This window comes from Rhinopithecus roxellana, chromosome 15, assembly GCF_007565055.1.
Source record: "Rhinopithecus roxellana isolate Shanxi Qingling chromosome 15, ASM756505v1, whole genome shotgun sequence".
In the NCBI taxonomy this organism is placed as follows: domain Eukaryota; kingdom Metazoa; phylum Chordata; class Mammalia; order Primates; family Cercopithecidae; genus Rhinopithecus; species Rhinopithecus roxellana.
The window spans coordinates 700,661-716,565 of NC_044563.1; the positions used below are offsets into that span (position 1 = coordinate 700,661).

At 61.5% G+C, this 15,905-nt stretch overlaps 1 protein-coding gene across 1 annotated transcript in view; it reads left to right on the forward strand.

The window, feature by feature from the left end:
- Positions 1 to 15,314, forward strand: part of MUC2 (mucin 2, oligomeric mucus/gel-forming) — a 34,422-nt gene extending 19,108 nt beyond the window's left edge. Inside the window, 20 exon segments of the mRNA XM_030917733.1 lie at positions 119 to 4,102; positions 4,835 to 5,032; positions 5,276 to 5,499; positions 5,821 to 5,995; positions 6,477 to 6,724; positions 7,314 to 7,497; positions 7,827 to 8,055; positions 8,768 to 8,946; positions 9,338 to 9,407; positions 9,546 to 9,646; positions 9,812 to 9,843; positions 11,605 to 11,782; positions 12,084 to 12,188; positions 12,811 to 12,851; positions 12,981 to 13,103; positions 13,366 to 13,464; positions 14,092 to 14,220; positions 14,442 to 14,481; positions 14,704 to 14,830; positions 14,937 to 15,314. Coding sequence (XP_030773593.1) covers positions 119 to 4,102; positions 4,835 to 5,032; positions 5,276 to 5,499; positions 5,821 to 5,995; positions 6,477 to 6,724; positions 7,314 to 7,497; positions 7,827 to 8,055; positions 8,768 to 8,946; positions 9,338 to 9,407; positions 9,546 to 9,646; positions 9,812 to 9,843; positions 11,605 to 11,782; positions 12,084 to 12,188; positions 12,811 to 12,851; positions 12,981 to 13,103; positions 13,366 to 13,464; positions 14,092 to 14,220; positions 14,442 to 14,481; positions 14,704 to 14,830; positions 14,937 to 15,156 — 6,686 coding nt within the window. The 3' untranslated portion in view covers positions 15,157 to 15,314.
- The last annotated feature ends 591 nt before the right edge of the window (positions 15,315 to 15,905 follow it).

Consider the following 15,905-nt stretch of genomic DNA (forward strand, 5'->3'; position numbering starts at 1 on the left):
GGAGACATCTGTGAACCAGGATGGGCAGCTAACATCTCTTGCAGAGCCACCATGTATCCTGATGTTCCCATTGGACAGCTTGGACAAACAGTAGTGTGTGACGTCCCTGAGGGGCTAGTATGCAAAAATGAAGACCAAAAGCCAGGTGGGGTCATTCCTATGCCCTTCTGCCTCAACTATGAGATGAACGTTCAGTGCTGTAAGTGTATCACCCAACCCACGACCATGACAACCACCACCACAGAGACCCCAACCTCAACACCCACCAAAACCATCACCACCACAGAGACTCCAACTCTGACACCCACCACCACAGAGACTCTGACCCCAACACCCATCACCACCAGCACTACAGTGACCACAACAACCCCCACCAGCACACAAACCCCAACCCCAATGTCGACCACCACCACTACAGTGACCCCAACCCCGACACCTACTACAACAGAGAACCCAACAGCGACACCTATCACCACCAACACTACGGTGACACCAACCCCAACACACACAAGCACACAGACCCCAACCTCGACACCTATCACTACCACCACTACAGTGACATCAACCCCCACACCCACCACCACACAGATCCCAACCCCGACACCCACCAGCACACAGACCCCAACCCCAACACCCATCACCACCACCACCACGACAGTGACCTCAACCCCAACACCCACCAGCACACAGACCCCAACTCCAACATCCATCACCACCACCACTACAGTGACCTCAACCCCAATATCCACCAGCACACAGACTCCAACCCCAACACCCATCACCACCACCATGACAGTGACCCCAACCCCGACAACCATCACCACCACCACTTCGGTGACATCAACCCCAACGCCCACCAGCACACAGACTCCAACCCCAACACCCACCAGCACACAGACCCCAACCACTCCAACAACACCTATCACCACCACCACTACAGTGACCCCAACCACAACACCCACCACCACCACCACAGAGACCCCAACCCCAACACCCACCACCACCACTACAGTGACCCCAACCCCGGCACCTACAACCACAGAGACCCCAACCCCAACACCTACCAACACAGGGACACCAACCCCAACACCCACTGGCACACAGACCTCAACCCCGACATCCATCACCACCACCACTACGGTGACCCCAACCACAACATCCACCAGCACACAGACTTCAACCCCGACACCCATCACCACCACCACGACAGTGACCCCAACCCCGACAACCATCACCACCACCACTTCGGTGACATCAACCCCAACGCCCACCAGCACGCAGACTCCAACCCCAACACCCACCAGCACACAGACCCCAACCACTCCAACAACACCTATCACCACCACCACTACAGTGACCCCAACCACAACACCCACCACCACCACCACAGAGACCCCAACCCCAACACCCACCACCACCACTACAGTGACCCCAACCACAACACCCACCACCACCACGACAGTGACCCCAACCCCGACAACCATCACCACCACTTCGGTGACATCAACCCCAACGCCCACCAGCACACAGACTCCAACCCCAACATCCACCAGCACACAGACCCCAACAACTCCAACAACACCTATCACCACCACCACTACGGTGACCCCAACCACAACACCCGCCACCACCACCACAGAGACCCCAACCACAACACCCACCACCACCACGACAGTGACCCCAACCCCGACAACCACCACCACCACTACAGTGACCCCAACCCCGACACCTACAACCACAGAGACCCCAACCCCAACACCTACCAACACAGGGACACCAACCCCAACACCCAATGGCACACAGACCTCAACCCCGACATCCATCACCACCACCACTACGGTGACCCCAACCACAACATCCACCGGCACACAGACTTCAACCCCGACACCCATCACCACCACCACGACAGTGACCCCAACCCCGACAACCATCACCACCACCACTTTGGTGACATCAACCCCAACGCCCACCAGCACACAGACTCCAACCCCGACACCCACCAGCACACAGACCCCAACCACTCCAACAACACCTATCACCACCACCACTACAGTGACTCCAACCACAACACCCACCACCACCACCACAGAGACCCCAACCCCAACACCCACCACCACTACAGTGACCCCAACACCGACACCTACAACCACAGAGACCCCAACCCCAACACCTACCAACACAGGGACACCAACCCCAACACCCACTGGCACACAGACCCCAACCCCGACATCCATCACCACCACCACTACAGTGACCCCAACCACAACACCCACCACCACCACGACAGTGACCCCAACCCCGACAACCATCACCACCACCACTTCGGTGACATCAACCCCAACGCCCACCAGCACACAGACCCCAACCCCGACACCCACCAGCACACAGACCCCAACCACTCCAACAACACCTATCACCACCACCACTACAGTGACCCCAACCACAACACCCACCACCACCATGACAGTGACCCCAACCCCGACAACCATCACCACCACTTTGGTGACATCAACCCCAACGCCCACCAGCACACAGACCCCAACCCCGACACCCACCAGCACACAGACCCCAACCACTCCAACAACACCTATCACCACCACCACTACAGTGACCCCAACCACAACACCCACCACCACCATGACAGTGACCCCAACCCCGACAACAATCACCACCACTTCGGTGACATCAACCCCAACGCCCACCAGCACACAGACTCCAACCCGGACACCCACCAGCACACAGACCCCAACAACTCCAACAACACCTATCACCACCACCACTACAGTGACCCCAACCACAACACCCACCACCACCACCACAGAGACCCCAACCCCAACACCCACCACCACCACTACAGTGACCCCAACCCCGGCACCTACAACCACAGAGACCCCAACCCCAACACCTACCAACACAGGGACACCAACGCCAACACCCACTGGCACACAGACCTCAACCCCGACATCCATCACCACCACCACTACGGTGACCCCAACCACAACATCCACCAGCACACAGACTTCAACCCCGACACCCATCACCACCACCATGACAGTGACCCCAACCCCGACAACCATCACCACCACTTCGGTGACATCAACCCCAACGCCCACCAGCACACAGACTCCAACCCCAACACCCACCAGCACACAGACCCCAACCACTCCAACAACACCTATCACCACCACCACTACAGTGACCCCAACCACAACACCCACCACCACCACCACAGAGACCCCAACCCCAACACCCACCACCACCACTACAGTGACCCCAACCCCGACACCTACAACCACAGAGACCCCAACCCCAACACCTACCAACACAGGGACACCAACCCCAACACCCACTGGCACACAGACCTCAACCCCGACATCCATCACCACCACCACTACGGTGACCCCAACCACAACATCCACCGGCACACAGACTTCAACCCCGACACCCATCACCACCACCACGACAGTGACCCCAACCCTGACAACCATCACCACCACCACTTCGGTGACATCAACCCCAACGCCCACCAGCACACAGACTCCAACCCCAACATCCACCAGCACACAGACCCCAACAACTCCAACAACACCTATCACCACCACCACTACAGTGACCCCAACCACAACACCCACCACCACCACCACAGAGACACCAACCCCAACACCCACCACCACCACTACAGTGACCCCAACCCCGGCACCTACAACCACAGAGACCCCAACCCCAACACCTACCAACACAGGGACACCAACCCCAACACCCACCAGCACACAGACCCCAACCCTGACACCCATCACCACCACCACTATGGTGACATCAACCCCAACACCTACCACTACAAGCACGGAGCCCCCCAGCCCCACAAGCACAGCACCCATTTCTGAGTCAACCACATCCAAACCCCCACCTGAGTCCTCAACCCCTCAGATATCTCAGTCCACCTCTTCCCCTCCCACGGAGTCAACCACCCTTTTGAGTACTGCACCACCTACTATTGAGACGACCAGCACGGCCCCACCCTCCACACCCACGTCACCTACAGCCACCACGACGGGAGGCCACACACTGTCTCCACCGCCCAGCACCACCACAGCCCCTCCAGGTAAGCAGAGCCACTCGGTTCCTCCAGCCTGGGATGCTTCCCCCTCCCCTTGTGCCAGGCGGGACTGTCCCAGGAAGGCTCAAGGCAGGTTCTGGGCACCTCTCTGCCCACCAAGCATGGTTACTATGTGGGCAGGAGCTGCTGACACTGTCCAGTGATGGGCAGTGAAGCCAAAGGCCACCCCACTGCTTGCCCATATGACGGCCTTCTTAGGAGCCGCTGACAGTAGCCAGTGCTGGGCAGTGGGGCCAAAGGCTACCCCGCTCGCCCATAGGACAGCCTTCTTCAGGGGCCCACTGCTGTGTGATGTGGTGCTGTGGGAGCCCACCAAGGCTGGGGGGCAGAGAGAGGCTGCCAGTGAGGTGCCTGCAGGTCCTCCTGCTTCTGGCTATACCCCCTCCTCGGGGCCTCTTTCCGGCAGACAGCGTGCCACAGCCAGTGCCTTCTGGACAACTCTTGCTGGCAGTCAGCTTGGCCAGCAAGCTGTGTTGCTGCCGGAGCACCAGGTCATCTACGGGCTCTCGTGACACTCGGCTGTGGTGATGCTGGGCCTGTCGCTCCACCCTGTCTGGTGACTCAGAACCTGGGAGGTGGGCGCGAGGCCCTGGTCCTCTAGTTCTGCGACCCGGTCGGCTGTCTGGCTCCCTTGCAGCTGGGGAGTGGTGGTTGGGACCCTGCGGTGTCTGAGATGCGCAATGTCTCAGCCCTCACTGGTGTCTCCTGCTCTCACAGGCACCCCCACTCACAGTACCACGATTGGGTCATCTTCACCCACCACCCCCAGCACTGTGCAGACGACCACCACCAGCGCCTGGACCTCCACGCCGACCCCAGTCTCCACACTCAGCATCATCACGACCACAGGCCCGACGCACAGCCCTGCCTCCATAGCTCCCTGCTGTGTTCTGAACGACACCTACTACGCACCAGGTGCTCAGGCTGTTCACATCCTGGGCTCGGGCGGCCGAGGCTGGTTTTGGCCCCGGCATGTACCGGTGGGTCAGGCGCCAGGGCTGAGATCGCAGTGGGAGCGTCTCAGGAGGCGGCAGCTGTCGAGGGTGGCTGTGTCCAGGGCATAGCTTCCCTCGGGTGGCCTCTGTGGGGACCTCCGTGCGGTCCAGCAGCTAGCCCTGCCTCTGGACGGTGTGGTCATGGGTCTGTCTCCCTTCGCAGGTGAGGTGGTGTACAATGGCACACTCGGAAACACCTGCTATTTCGTGAACTGCTCACTGAGCTGTACCTTGGAGATCTATAACTGGTCCTGCCCATCCACACCCTCCCCAACGCCCACGCCCTCCAAGTCGACGCCCACGTCTTCCAAGCCATCGCCCACGCCCTCCACGCCAACGTCCAGCACCAAGCTCTACGATTGCCCAGACTTTGATCCTCCCAGACAGGTCAGTGGGCTGCAGGTGGCTTTGTCCCCATGGCACTGAGCGCGGCATGTCCGGGCACCCAAGGCCCCAGGCACCACTTCCTGCTGGTCGTCTGAGGGCCGAGGCCTCCTGCAGCCCCTTGGGTGCGGGGTCTGCCAGGCCCTCCACCTTTTCACCGTGCCCTGCCGTGCCCCACTGTGTCTGGCAGGGTGGCTGGCTGCAGTGAGGTCCTTGGAAGCCACCTCGGCCTCCAGCCTCCTGGCTCAGCACCCGCCCCTCCCGAGCACAGACCACCCCGTCCTGTGCCGGTCCCACTGACCACCCCTGGCCTCCTGCCCCCAGGTGAACGAGACTTGGTGGCTGTGCGACTGCTTCATGGCCACGTGCAAGTACAACAACATGGTGGAGATCGTGAAGGTGGAGTGTAAGCCGCCGCCCATGCCCACCTGCTCCAATGGCCTCACCCCCGTGCGCGTCACGGACCCTGACGGCTGCTGCTGGCATTGGGAATGTGACTGTGAGTCTGGGGCCCCCAGGCCCTCCCCGCATCTCCTGCCCTCTCCATGGGTGGGGACTGCAGGGCCCATCTCCCAGGGGCAGAAGGGCTGAGGCTCCTTGGGCACAGACCCCACTGCAGTGTTCACTGAGGCTGAGTGACTTCTGAGGGTCTCCTCAGCCCTGCTTTTGCCTCATTGGCGGGGAGGTCCTGGGTAGGTGGAGGGCTTGCCTGGTGGAGTTAGGGTCCCTTCCTGGGACAAGGTGCTTCTGAGGCGAGAGGGGGCTGAGTTGAGGTTTGAACCCTGGTCCATCCTGCAAAACGGGCTGCTGTGGGTGCACCAGGGCCAGTGCAGCTCAGACGTCCCTGTGCCCACACACGGGAGTGGGGTTTCAGGCCCCAGCTTCCTGCTGGCTCTTCCTGACTGCGCCCCGGCCCAGCTCTTGCACCCGACCCCGGCTGAGGGGCACAGGCGACACGGCTCACTCTGGCTCCCTCGCAGGCTACTGTACGGGCTGGGGGGACCCGCACTATGTCACCTTCGACGGACTCTACTACAGCTACCAGGGCAACTGCACCTACGTGCTAGTGGAGGAGATCAGCCCGTCCGTGGACAACTTCGGAGTTTACATCGATAACTACCACTGTGACCCCAACGACAAGGTGTCCTGCCCCCGCACCCTCATCGTGCGCCACGAAACCCAGGAGGTGCTGATCAAGACCGTGCACATGATGCCCATTCAGGTTCAGGTAGGCACAGCATGGCCGCTGGAGGCTGGCACGGAGGTGGGCGCTGACGTGGGCCCCAACGCACCCTGATTCCCCAGGAGCCAGAGGACTGGGCTGCGGGGGTGCCCAGGCACAGCCTCTCCCAGAGCCAGGCTGGAAGGTGGGATGGGGTGGGTGCCTGGCTCCAGGACCATCAGCTCTGCCCTCCAGGTGCATCCTGGGCCCCTCAAGCCCTGGCACGCATGCCACGCTGGGCACAGCAGAAGCTGCCTCCTGAGGACAGAGTCAGGGACAGGGCTCTGCACACCCTTGACTGAGATGCCCCTAGTTGCAAGGGAGTTATTGGTTCTGAGGCTCAGGAGGCCCCGGGAGCCTGTGTGGGACTCCACAGTCCCCAGGTGCTCCCAGGAGAGCTCCTTCACTGGCTCACCCATGGGACCGGGGTCTGGTTAGGAGCAGCGGAGTAGGAGCAAGAAAGGGGGCAGAAAAGGAGGGGGGGTAGACAGGGCCCTCTCCCTGCATGTGTAGGTTGGAGAGCAGGCAGGGTGGGGCAGCCCTGGAGCTCTCCCAAGGAGAGGACTGAGGCAGCTCCGCGGTGTGTCGGCCGCAGGTGCAGGTGAACAGGCAGGCGGTGGCAGTGCCCTACAAGAAGTACGGGCTGGAGGTGTCCAAGTCTGGCATCAACTACGTGGTGGACATCCCCGAGCTGGGCGTCCTCGTCTCCTACAATGGCCTGTCCTTCTCCGTCAGGCTACCCTACCACCGGTTCGGCAACAACACCAAGGGCCAGTGCGGTGAGTTCCGTGGCCCCCATGGCTCCTGAGGCCCCCTGAGGCCCCCCGAGGCCCCCACGGCTCCCATTGCCTGCCCTGTCCTGCCCCAGGGTGGGCGGCTGGACCAGGCTGAGGCTGAGGCTGTGTGTAAACACCCACGGGCCTGCTGTGGGCCTCTTGCCTCTCTGCTTGGGGGTGCTGTGACCATCACCCGGGTTCGGTCCCTGTGAGGAGCCAACAGGAAGGGGCCTGGTCTCTGCCCTTTATCCCGGCTGGCCGGTCCTGGGCATCTGGGCTGGAGAAGGGCAGGGCTTGCCCTGTCTGCAACATGGCGTCTCTCACTGATACAGGCACCTGCACCAACACCACCTCGGATGACTGCATTCTGCCCAGCGGGGAGATCATCTCCAACTGTGAGGCTGCAGCCGACCAGTGGATAGTGAACGACCCCTCCAAGCCACGCTGCCCCCACAGCAGCTCCACGACCAAGCGCCCGGCTGTCACTGTGCCCGGGGGCAACAAAACGACCCCACACAAAGGCTGCACCCCATCTCCCCTCTGCCAGCTCATCAAGGACAGGTGACCCTGCCCGGGCCTGCCTGCGGCCGTAACACCAACAAGCTGAGGCCTCTGTGCCCCAGCCCCCAGCTCTTGCAAAGAGGAAGGAACTAGTGCATGCGGCCTGGCACTGGGGCTGGGAAGGCAGGAGGCCACGGAACCAGGGCCAGGAGCTAGGTCGCCGTGGCGTCCAGGACCCGGGCCCTTGGGTTCCACTAGGGCTAAGCTGCCATGTGCCTTTATTGAACTCCATAATCTCTCCTGGCTCCTGGGAAGGTGCAAGGCTGGCCGAGTGTGAGACTCAGAGTAGACCAGTCAACCCAGGACAGAACTCAGGGCTGATATTGGGGAGGCAGATTTGGGCTTTGACAGAGGGAGGTGCTCCTAATGCTGGCAGCCATGGGGTTCAACACCCCGTCCCTGGAAGTACAGGGGCCAAGTACAGGCTGGGTGTCCATCTGCCAGGGTTGTTGGAGGGGGTCCTGAAGCTGATGACCATGTAGACGTGGCTTCTATCTGGGAGCCGGGCTGCAGAGCCACCTTGCTTGCCCATTCCTTGGTCTGTCCCTGACCCGTCCCCTGGCTGGCCTTGTCCCTTGACCCTCCGTCGGCCACAGGTGCCTCTCTGGTGGGTGCTGGACTCCAGGAGGACAGTCCGGACAGAGATGCTGGGGTAGGGAGTGGGGGAGAGGCAGCTGCCACCTGAGTGTGACCTGTGCCTCTCCCTGCACAGCCTGTTTGCCCAGTGCCACGCGCTGGTGCCCCCACAGCACTACTACGACGCCTGCGTGTTCGACAGCTGCTTCGTGCCAGGCTCGAGCCTGGAGTGCGCCAGTCTGCAGGCCTACGCAGCCCTCTGCGCCCAGCAGGGCGTCTGCCTCGACTGGCGGAACCACACGCATGGGGCCTGCTGTAAGTGTCCTTCTGCCCCTGCCCTGGAGCTGGGGGTCTGCAGGCCAGACGTGGTCTCTAGGCTCTGCCGGGTGCTGTGCCCAGCCTGAAGCTAGACCCAGGTGGGCTGTGGCCAGGGATGCAGAGATGGTGGGTGTGAGACCAGGGCTGGGGCCATGGGTGGGGAAGGCTGAGCTGGAGGAACTGAGGTGCTGGGGGTTTTGCCAGTGTCGCTAAACGCAACTGGGTGCCCACCACCTGGCTCGGGACAACCGTGAGGGCAGAGGCTGATGCCCCAGGCAGCTGGCCACCCTCCTCTGTGTGTGGGGCACTAGGCAGCTGTCACTCAAGGGGGTCCAGGCTCCTCCGCCTGACATGAGGCAGCCCTCTGACCCCTGCCCCTGCCCTGCAGTGGTGGAGTGCCCGTCTCACAGGGAGTACCAGGCCTGTGGCCCTGCAGAAGAGCCTACGTGCAAATCCAGGTATGTTGCTTGAGGGTCCACCAGGACCGTGGGCTTGCCCTCTGCAGTGCAGAGGGTGGCATCATCTGGGCATAGCAGTCCCATCTGCCAGCTCCCCAGCCCCACCCCACCTGTCTGACAATGCCCTCCCGCCCCCAGCTCCTCCCAGCAGAACAACACAGTCCTGGTGGAAGGTTGCTTCTGTCCTGAGGGCACCATGAACTACGCCCCTGGCTTTGATGTCTGCGTGAAGACCTGCGGTAGGCCACCCGCTCACACTGTCCCCTGCTGCCTCCCTCCCGCCGCCTCCTGGGTGTCCACAGAGGCTGGGACCAGGAGGCTGACAGGAGGCTGACCACCCCCTACCCCTGCTCCCTGCTGCACAAGGACTCTGCTAACACATCTTGTTTCTTCCCTCTTCCTAGGCTGTGTGGGACCTGACAATGTGCCCAGAGAGGTAAGCCCCGCCTTGGTGCTGGGGGATTCTCCCACAAATTCTAAATTCTGGGGAGTGAGGGATGGACATGAAAACGTAGAGCCTCAAAGATTGAGGAATGAGGTGATCTAAGTCCTGGATGGCTGAGTTGACAGGGACATCACCCACTCACCCACCCATCCTTCCAACCACCCACTCATTCACCTATGCACCCATCTACCCACTCACCTACCCCTCCATCCATCCTTCCACCTACCTAGTCATCACCCACTCATCTGTGCACCCACCCACCCACTCATCTACCTACACATCCACCCACCCACCCATCCATCCATCTACCTACCCAGCCAGTCAGCCACCCACCCAACCATCCTTCTGTCCCTCCATTCATCTATCTGTCCTTTCATCCTTCCATCCATCCATCCATCCATCCATCCATCCATCCATCCATCCACCCACCATCTATCTACCATCCACCATCCATCTACCATCCACCATCCATCCATCCAACCATCCATCCAACCATCCACCCACCCATCCATCCATTCACTCACCCATCCATCAGTCTACCCACCCATCCACCCAACTATCCACCATCCATCCATCCATCCACCATCCACCATCCACACACCCACATATCCACCCATCCATCCATCCATCTATCCACCCAACCATCCACCATCCATCCATCCATCCACCATCCATCTACCATTCACCTACCCACCCATCCACCCATTCATCCATCCACCCATTCATCCACCCATCCATCCATCCACCCACCCGTCCACCCAATCATCCACCATCCATCCATCCACCATCCACCTACCATCCACACACCCACATATCCACCCATCCACCCCACCCATCCACCCATCCACCCACCCCTCCATCCATCCACCCATCCATCCACCCACGCATCCATCCACCCACCCACCCACCCATCCATCCATCCATCCACCATCCATCTACCATCCAGACACCCACATATCAACCCATCCACCCACCCATCCACCTATCCACCTACCCACCTACCCACTCATCCACCCATCCATCCACCTATCCACCCATCCATCCACCATCCATCTACCATCCACCCATCCATCCATCCACCCACCCACCCACCCATCCATCCACGCACCCACCCATCCGCCCACCCACCCACCACCACCCATCCACCCATCTACCCACCCACCCATCCATCCATCCACCATCCGTCTACCATCCAGCCACCCACCCAACCATCCACCATCCATCCATCCATCCACCCATCCACCCATCCATCCATCCACCCATCCACCCATCCATCCATCCACCCACCATCCACCCATTTATCCATCCATTCTCCCTCCCTCCATTTACCACCCATTGGTCATATGATACTCTGTCTAGAAACTCTGACACGACATCTTGGCCACTTCTGTGCTGCCCGTGCTTCCTACCTGTGGTAGCATCCATGTGGCTGATTCCTTAGCTAAATTCTGCACAAACCTGAGAGGCCTGAGTAGAGCATCTACCATGTGCCAAGCCCCTGCTGGCAGATGCTGGTGAGCAGGTCATGGTCTTGTGGTATCAGTGAATGAGCAGCAACTGTCCTATCCCAGAACCTGCCTGGTGTGCTCAGGTTGACGTGAGGAGGGATGCGGTTTTCCCCCAGGATCCCTCAGCACTCTGTTCAGGGCAGCTGTTTCTCCCCACTGACCACAGCTGCAGCTCCAGGGCTGTGGTGCGACGGGGCCTGCCTGGCACCTCCTGTCCTTTCTACTCACCCCTCTTTCCCTGCAGTTTGGGGAGCACTTTGAGTTCGACTGCAAGAACTGTGTCTGCCTGGAAGGTGGAAGTGGCATTGTCTGCCAGCCCAAGAGGTGCAGCCAGAAGCCTATTACCCACTGTGTGGAAGATGGCACCTACCTCGCCACAGAGGTCAACCCTGCTGACACCTGCTGCAACATTACTGTCTGCAGTAAGGCCATCCCCTGGGGCCCGCACCACCTCTCGGATGTGCACACATCCCCGTAGGCCGGGCTGTCTGTTGTCCTCTCTGTGGCAAGTGGGGAAACAGCTGGCTTGGGGGCCTCCGATGTGCCCCTTGAGAGGGCTTGGGAGGGGGCCACTGGGCACAGTCCAGGCATCCCTGCTGCAGGGCCTGACCTGGGTGGGGAGGGGACCCTTGGTGGTGCCGGGGGCCTGACCCTGTGCCGTGGCCCCGGGGGCTTTGCCTGTGAGGAGCCACCCTCATGGCCGCATGCCCACCCTGTCTTCAGAGTGCAACACTAGCCTGTGCAAAGAGAAGCCTCCCGTGTGCCCGCTGGGATTTGAAGCAAAGAGCAAGATGGTGCCTGGCAGGTGCTGCCCCTTCTACTGGTGTGGTAAGCAGGGCTGGTGGGCGGGCAGGGGGAGGCTGCTGCCCAGGGTGGGGGGCTGGTGGGCGGGCAGGGGGAGGCTGCCGCCCGGGTGGGGGGCTGGTGGGTGGGACAGGGGGGAGGCTGCCACCCGGGGTGGGGGGCTGGTGGGCGGGCAGGGGAGAGGCTGCCGCCTGGGTGGGGGGCTGGTGGGTGGGGCAGGGGGAGGCTGCCGCCCGGGGTGGGGGCCTGGTGGGCGGGCAGGGGGAGGCTGCCGCCCGGGGTGGGGGGCTGGTGGGCGGGCAGGGGGGAGGCTGCCGCCCGGGGTGGGGGGCTGGTGGGTGGGACAGGGGGGAGGCTGCCGCCCGGGGTGGGGGGCTGGTGGGCGGGCAGGGGGAGGCTGCCGCCCAGGGTGGGGGGCTGGTAGGCGGGACAGGGGGGAGGCTGCCGCCCGGGGTGGGGTGGCTGTGGGGGATGGGCTTCCTCCTGGGGGCCTCAGATTCTGGGGACACAGATGGCTGCATGCTTGGCTGATGCACCCACCCCAGCCTTGAGCGCCCACTGGGTGTGCACTGGGAGTGGGGGTCTGGCCAGGTGGCCACCCCGGGGCAGTCTCCAATGAACAGTGTTCTCTGTTCTTTCTCCCAAGAGTCCAAGGGGGTGTGCGTTCACGAGAATGCTGAGTACCAGGTGAGCCCTGGGCTGGGTGAGGGGGGAGGAGGGGAGGAGGTCGGCTGCAGTGTGGGGGTCCTGGCAGGCTCTTGGGCTGGCTGGGGTGCTGGAGAGGCCCCTGCCTCACGTCTCTCCCTATGCCCGAAGCCCGGTTCTCCAGTTTATTCCTCCAAGTGCCAGGACTGCGTGTGCACGGACAAGGTGGACAACAGCACCCTGCTCAACACCATCGCCTGCACCCATGTGCCCTGCAACACCTCCTGCAGCCCGGTAAGCGGCCGGCCCAGCCCTGGCTCCCCACCTCAGCCTGCCCTTTTCCCTCCTCCCAGACAAGTACCCGGGCGCATGTCTGTGTCGTGACACTTTCTTTCCTCCTTTCAATGCCAACCTCTCCCTGTCCCCACCTCTCCATCCTGACACCTGTCCAGCTTGGGGCCTCTTCCAGGTGGGGGTTGTTGGCAGTCCTGCAGGCTTTGTGTGGTGTGGGGTACAGGCTGGGAGTTCAGCTGCAGTGGCATGTCTGTGTGTGCAGGGCTTTGAACTCGTGGAGGCCCCCGGGGAATGCTGCAAGAAGTGTGAACAGACGCACTGTATCCTCAAGCAGCCTGACAACCAGCACGTCATCCTGAAGGTGTGTGCTCCTGGCCCTGACATGGCCGGGTTGCTTGAGCCCAGGGCAAGGTACAGGCCACCCAGGATCCCCCAGCTGAGTCCTCCCAGTCCTGGACGCAGCTGTGATGGGCGTCCTAGGGCTGCCATGACAAATGAGCAGGCGTCTTCAGGGCAGAAAGGGATTCTCCTGGTTCTGGGGCCCAGAAATCCAAGATAAAAGGGCCTCAGGGCTGTGCTCCCTCAGAGGCTCTAGGTAAGGACCCTTCCCAGCCTCTGGTTACTCCAGGTGCCCCTTGGCTGTGGCCATGAGGTTTCCTTCCCTGTGTCTGTCTCTCCTCTCCCTTTTAAGGATTTAGGGCCCCCCCAGCAGGATGATCTCATCTTAGGATGCTTCATTTAATGACACCTTCAAAGATCCCTTTTCCAAGGCAGGTCACGTTCATAGATTTAGAGTTACAACAGACAGATCTTTGAGGGTTGTGTGGGCTCCAGACTGGTGCCTGATGTGGAGTCCCACCCGTGTTGCTTGTCCTGGGCCCTGGGACTTGCCAGGAAGCCTCCCCAGCCAGGTGTCTCCAGGGTGTCTTCCTGGCTGGGCTGGGGCTGGGCCTGTTGCCCTCCCTCACCAGAGCTCCCTGCCCCACAGCCTGGGGACTTCAAGAGCGACCCCAGGAACAACTGCACGTTCTTCAGCTGCATGAAGATCAACAACCAGCTCGTCTCGTCCATCTCCAACATCACCTGCCCAGACTTTGATGCCAGCATTTGTGTCCCGGTGAGTGGGCCACCTGGGGCCTGGCTGTGGGGAGTGGGGGCGCCTGGTGTTCCGGGGGTCTGGGGCGCCAGTGCTGCGACAGTGGCCTCGGGCCTGGTCTGAGCTGCCACAGGAGGCTTTGCCTGGGGCTTTCTGCAGCAGCTGCTCCCGCCCATGGCATGGGAGGTGCTGTCATCCCAGGAATGTGTGGGGGTCCTGGGCTCATTCTTCTTTCCCTCCAGGACTCCATCACATTCATGCCCAATGGATGCTGCAAGACCTGTGAGTACAGGGCATAGCCTGGGGGGTGGGCAGGGTCGGGGCACAAGGGCTGGTGCCCTCAGCCCTGCCTAGGGTGGCTTCAGGATGGACAATGGCCTCCGGGTGGGCAGTGAGGGCTGGGGGCTGAGGCCGAGCCTGGGGAAGGGACGCAGCGAGGGAGAGTCGCCCTCTCCCCTCGAAGATGTGGAGGCCCTGCCCTGAGCCACTGCCCCCTCTCCCCAGGCATCCCTCGCAATGAGACCAGGGTGCCCTGCTCCACCGTCCCCGTCATCACGGAGGTTTCGTACGCCGGCTGCACCAAGAGCGTCTTCATGAATCATTGCTCCGGGTCCTGCGGGACATTTGCCATGTGAGTTCCAGGCTGGGAGTGCCTGGAGGGGGTGGTGGAGGCCCCATAGAGGTGAGAGGCCAGTGCTGGCCCTGGGAGGTCGCCCCTCACTCCACCCTCCCCGCAGGTACTCAGCCAGGGCCCAGGTCCTGGACCACAGGTGCTCCTGCTGCAGAGAGGAGAAAACCAGCCAGCGTGAGGTGGTCCTGAGCTGCCCCAATGGTGGCTCGCTGACACACACCTACACGCACATCGAGAGCTGCCAGTGCCAGGACACCATCTGCGAGTTGCCCACCGATACCTCCCGACGGGCCCGGCGCTCCCCCAGGCATCTGGGGAGTGGGTGAACTGGGTGGGCACAGCCACCCTTCACTGCCCTCCACAGCTCTGCCTCCCCCGGACCCTTTGAGCTTCCTGGCCTCCTAAGCTTGGCTTCCTCTCTTCAGATATTTATTGTCTGAGTCTTTGTTCAGTCTTTGCTTTCCAATAATAAACTCAGGCAGACGCACCGCACTGTGTGGTTTAGGTTGGTGCTGCAGGGGTGTGGCTTGGCCACTGTGCATGGCGGAGGCCTGGCCACCGGGCTTTGTACACAGGACATGGGGACACCACACACACGCCACGTGGTTGGCACATCCCTCGTACCAAACGCAGGGGGGATGTGGGGGCTGCCTGCCCTCCACTCCCAGTTCTCACCCTGGGCAAAACCCCCATGGGGCCGTGGAAACGTGGTCAGATTCCCCGGTAGGAATCCGCCCAGCCCTGAATCTGTGAAAAGAGCCCTGGGTTCCTTCACAGCCATTTCCCAGGCTTGCCACGGTTGATGGGGACTTTGTGTAGCCCCGAGGGTCAGGTGGCCCTGGGGAGGGTGTATGTGTGTGTGTGTGTGTGTGTGTGCGTAGCCCCGACGGTCAGGTGGCCCTGGGGAGGGTGTGTGTGTGTGTGTGTGTGTGTGCGTGCGTGTGTGTGTGTGTGTGTGTGCGAGCATTTGCTTTTGTGCACATGTGTCTGCATGTGCCGTATGTATGTGAATTGCACCTCGCCCTGGGTCTCTACACTGGGAAAATGGAGAAAGTCTTAGTCCTCAGGTCACTGT